The sequence below is a fragment of the Morone saxatilis genome, unplaced genomic scaffold (genome assembly GCF_004916995.1).
Source record: "Morone saxatilis isolate NCDOM2014 unplaced genomic scaffold, NCSU_SB_2.0 Contig11, whole genome shotgun sequence".
Classification (NCBI taxonomy): Eukaryota; Metazoa; Chordata; class Actinopteri; family Moronidae; genus Morone; species Morone saxatilis.
In genome coordinates, this window is record NW_023339663.1 from 23,745,084 (window position 1) to 23,750,471 (window position 5,388).

Sequence of the window (5,388 nt, forward strand, 5' to 3'; positions counted from 1 at the left end):
GAGAGATGAGCCACTGGGCATCACAGTGGTTTTGTGACAGTTGGCACTCACTGCCAAGCCATCCCATTTTCTCTTGTGCCTTTAATATGCTAATAAACAAACCTGAGTTATGACAAATTTCAGCATCCATCCGCAGATTAATAAAAATACTATTATTAACTTGTTATTATTAGTGTGTGCAGTCTTTATTCAGACAGAAAACCCACAGTATGCTCTGACCTTATTCCACACATTTGTAACCTACTTTGAATACTCATCTCATGCTGGAGTATTTTGTTCCAGTTCACTACTGGAACAAAATACTATACTTTGTATATGTGCTGACAATGTATTAGGATTTATCAACCTATAATGCACATCTTGGTACTCAGATTGAGGTAACTCTAAATTCAAATTTCAAACCTAGAACTAATACTAGACATTCTGCTCATTACTATGTGCATGAATTAACAATGAAATGAATGAATAATGTCTGATTACCTAGGTCCTCTCTGAAGGAATGTGTGTAAAAGTCACTGCCAGTACAGTTCAATGTGCATCCTTAAACCTCCAACTCTACTATGCCAGCAATACAACACTGAAATGAGTCTGTCCAAGTAATTACAAACAACACATAACTGTTAGAGGAATATAACCCACCTGACCCCTCTTGTATATGTCCTACATGATCTGTTTGTACTGAATGTGAATGTATGCATCAGTATGTTGTTATCTGTGTGCAAATGTTGTGTCATCAAATGGTTGCTTCACTTTCTTCCCTGTACTGTAGCAATATGACTCTCATATGGTTGAATCTTTTATTTATTGTGTATGTATTTAATTATTTACTCATTCAGCAGTTCATAACTACATACATTACTATGAATTTATAATGTACTAGTATAACTACAATGTACAGAGTTGATACTATGAATCTTATTACTTCCCTTTGCTGTGACATCCTTCTCTCATTGTGAGACGGCATCAGGAATAGATACATGGACATATTTTGAGGTGGAATTGGGTTTTTCTAAATGGTTTCTTCTTATTATTTATTTATTATTTGCATTAGTCATACCGATTATTATGGCGTCTGCAGGTTTCATTCAGACAAATTCCAGTTAGATAAGCTAGTTTCTTACTATGTTCCAAGAAACAGCAACTTTCCTCAGCCTCTACAAGCTAATTGTCTGATATGATAAGACTTTGTCACCTGCAGTTATCACAAATGTGTTGCCAAGGGCCTCAGGAGTCAGTGAATCCATATTTACGCCCACTTCAAAGTTGGCCAGTTGTGATATTCTGTGTACACAGCCAATCAGACACCTCCTGCTGCTTCCTCTGCCCAAACCACAAAGTTTCTTATAGACTTTTGCTAAAAGACAAACTATTTACGGGATTTTTTCCCTTTGTTCTCCAGTTCCTTGCTATTTACTCTTTCACAGGAAAGCAACAAACAGAATTCCCCCTGTTAGTACAATCAGCCATACACTAGCTTTCTATAAGTAAATTTCATCATGGTATATTTGCCTGTCACGAGGCCCTAGCAGTATGACACCAGGACCTACTGCTACCTGACCAAACAGGCTCTTCGGTCTTCAGCACCACCAACATGCTGCCACCTTCTTTTTTCTTTCCTGCTGTCATGACCTTTCCTCATCTGTCTGCAAGGCACGCTGCTGCTCTTTTCTTCCTCTGTTGCTCTGTCTCGCTCGTGCTGTCCCAGTCTTTTTACTGCTCTCCATTCACTTCCTCTTCACTCCTTCTTTCACCTCTGAAACTGACACAGACTCACCTTCGCCTTTTTCTTGCTATGTTTTTCTTACAAGGTGCTTTGTATTAATTTATCCACTTTCTCTGATATCTTTATGCTCTCTTGTTTCCCTGTTTGTCTTTTTCTCCTCTTTGCCTTTGTGTGTTCTTTATTTCTTTCCTGCAGTCTCCTGTGACCTCTCAGACCACCAGGCAGTGTCCTCTGACCCCAGCTAAGATGGTACCGTCTGCCTCTCCCACTCCTTCCAGTCCTGCCCTGCAGACTTCCTCCTCTTCCTCTTCTTCCTCCTCCTCCTCCTCCTCCTGTCCTGCACTCCGCCCAGTGAGATTACCCTCCTTACTCGCCTGTTTTTCAGTCCTCTGCATCACATTTTCATCCTTTTAGCGTCCCTGGTGACGCCAAGAAATGGTGTGTGTCAGTGGTAGACTGGAGGTCACACGGTGGGTTGCCAACCAGGCTGGACAATCTGGGCAGGGATAAATTGAACAAGACCTTTTTTCCACACACGCCGTTTTTGCTGGTTAATTTTTGTTTGTTTGTCTTGAATTAGATTTTAAAACCGCATGTGAATGCGAAGCTTTTGTGTGCCAACTCGGAACCCGTAAACGACACTCATAAAGCTCATGAAAGTGCAATCATAATTCATTATTGTTGAGGTTTTTAATTAACCTGAGCATTTACTAAGTTGCTATGGGATGTAATCACTTGTTAAAGATACAATAACTTAAACATCAAGAAACTTTTCATGAAGAATGTATCTACAGGATCAGTAATAACAAATAATAACAAACATAATCTTGCAAGCAAGTTGTTTGCAGAGAAGAATAGGAATAATAATTGATTTCCACCAACTAAAAGCAAACATGGCTGCTGGGTATTGCTGCCCTGGCTACTCATCATACCATCTTGTACTGTATGCTGGCACTGGTAGAGATAATGTTTTAAGTTAACCTCTCCTATTTCTACAGAACTTAGGTTGAGTGTTTTCTATCCAAAGACTGTGTTGTATCTCGATCCAGTTGAGATGCGGTGCAGGGTTTATTTCCCTGCTCATTATCGAATTTATTTGCAGAAAACAGATTTTTGCTAAACAGAAATCGTACAGTATACTGTACACTTCAGAGCAGAGGATCTGTGCTTCAGACTTGACCTTTCCTCTGTATTCAGGAGGTTTCTCGTTATATGCACACTAACTAGGCAGCCCTTTGGTGCAGATAGAAACATATTTTGGATTACACTACACACTGTACGACTACATCAGATACCGTATGTGGGCGTACATGCAGCCTCGCCACCATCCATATGTGGCTTTTGTGATCAGACCCTAATGTGTCCGCTATGCATTTTGGGTACATTCACACCTGTATTTAGAACTGTCCACTTATGATTGCATCGCATGTGATGTATTTTATTGCCAAGTGTGAACAGGCCCTGGGAGATTTCAAAGAGGTGATGAGGGCTTTAGAGTGAAAGACTGCTGACGGCACCTCATCTGTTGAGCAAAATTAGTTTTTGTGGATGTGAGATGTTTTCTGGTCATTCATCCCCTCGCAAAACATTATTAGAAAGTACACAATAAGTGGCTAATGTTTGGCGTCGGTGGATTCCCTCGTCAGGTAGGTGACTATTAAGAAAATCTTTAATGGCCTGCCGTCTTTCCCAGCCTCTAGCTTGTCACCACCTCCCCTTCCTGCTCCTTGTCTGTTAAGCGATGTCCACCGAAGTCAGGACACCAGATGTGACAGGAGCGCTGTGGCGCCTGCCTCCTGTTCTCTGTGGCCTTGCTGCGAGCGAGGCGTCACGTCCTGTTTATCTCTCTGTCTCTTCCTTGCTCTTCCAGAAGGGCCCCGTGGCACCGGCCGTGGCTGTGACGGCTCCACAGCAGACCCCTGTGGTTGTGCCCCCCCAGGCCCCGGCCCAGGCTGCCTCCCAGCCAGTGCAGCCTCCACAGACGGGCATCGCCGCGGCACCCGGAGCTCCTGTCGTGTCCCAGGTCCGTCCCTCCACCCCCACCTCCCCTTCACCGCCCACACTCCATCCTCAAGGGCACAGGCACTGTCACAGCTGCCAGCAGGCTGGCTGTGTCACAAGCTCAGCCCCGGACCCACAGCCTCACCGCCTCACACACAGCTGGCCATGCACAGAGAGTCTCACACATGCCCACACACGATCACACTCATACATTCACACAAGTGCAAGGACATGCAGACGCAGACATAAAGGCACAAGCCCACCATGAATTCAGGGCCACATGGACTCACAGATACAGACGTATATGCAGGTTCACATACACATAATTCACACAGATATAGAATCACACACAGAGACTCTCACATCTCCATGTATTCAGGCCAGGGAGTCCTCAGTTTGTTGCCACTGGCAGTTTAAGTGGACAGGTGCCATGTCTCATTTGGCTACAAAGATGACTGGGCAGCATGCTAAGTGTGCACTGTGCTCTGATTTGTGACTGATGTGTGTCAGCTTCTTTATCAGTAATTTAATTCTTTTGTGTCTTTGTTAAGTATAAATAAAAGAAATGCTGCGCAAATACAAGGCCCCTTCTTCTCAGCTTAAGATTTGATCCAACACCTTTCTTTTACATTTAATTTTGATTCTACTAGAGTAGTAGCAATATTACAAAGAAAATTCCTTTAAATGTTGACTAGCACCTCAGAAACAAGATGTTTGATGCTGAAGTAATTTATAGTTTTAAGATACCATTTATTTATTTATTTTTAATGTTGCACAGAAGGTAAATAATTGTTTTCTTATCTCCAACAGGAAATGCAAGAGAATGTCAAGAAATGTAAGAATTTCCTGGCCACGCTTATCAAGCTGGCGTCTCACAATTCTCCGTCCCCCGAGACTTCCAAGAACGTCAAGGCTCTGGTTCAGGACCTGCTGGTGAGCTTCAAAAACCAACAAACAAACACTTCTTATGGACATCATGGAAGTATTATGCCTGTAGAGTTAAAAAAGATTTTGCACATTGTCAAGTACTCCAGTCCTGCTCATGTTTACTCACATTTTTCTACAAACAATAACTAACGAGTATTTTAGGAATCAACCTTTTTTGGTGTTTAATTTGATATTTACAAAAACTGCCAGTTCCCAAACAGCTTCCTCTGTTCTATCAGCAGACCAGATTTCTTATACATCCCACTGACTGGAGTGACACTGGTTCTTCAGTCATTATTTTTAGTTTCATTTAGTTTAGTTTTTAAGTGTGACTTAACTTGTTTTACAGTTTAAAATTCAGAGATGACACCCTAATGTGTTGTTGTATTGAATATTTTAAACCTGTAGATGGCAGCATAAAACTCGCTCCAAAACCCTCCTTGCACTATCATAGAGTTTCATCTTATACACTGTTATACACATTAATGAGCTGCACCCTGAGGTGCCAGGATGGGAGTTGATCATCAGCTCCGGTGATGGGATTACATCTTGTTGTGTACAAGTCACCATGGTGTACTGACTGTCTTGCTTCTCTTGTAAAATGGTGTTTTTTCTTTACCCTTTATCTAACAGGATGCCAAGATTGAACCGGAGGAGTTCACCAGCCGGCTGCAGACTGAGCTTAAGTCGTCTCCGCAGCCTTACCTGGTGCCCTTTCTCAAGGTGGGGTTCTCGCT

At 42.4% G+C, this 5,388-nt stretch overlaps 1 protein-coding gene across 2 annotated transcripts in view; it reads left to right on the top strand.

The window, feature by feature from the left end:
• Positions 1-5,388, top strand: part of LOC118321071 (transcription initiation factor TFIID subunit 4) — an 80,223-nt gene that overhangs the window by 10,514 nt on the left and 64,321 nt on the right. Inside the window, exons 3-6 of one of the 2 annotated variants that reach the window (XM_035652258.1) lie at positions 1,919-2,074; positions 3,594-3,746; positions 4,535-4,657; positions 5,285-5,374. In XM_035652258.1, coding sequence (XP_035508151.1) covers positions 1,919-2,074; positions 3,594-3,746; positions 4,535-4,657; positions 5,285-5,374 — 522 coding nt within the window. The remainder of the gene's footprint in view (positions 1-1,918; positions 2,075-3,593; positions 3,747-4,534; positions 4,658-5,284; positions 5,375-5,388) is intronic. The other variant, XM_035652259.1, reaches the window with a different exon arrangement.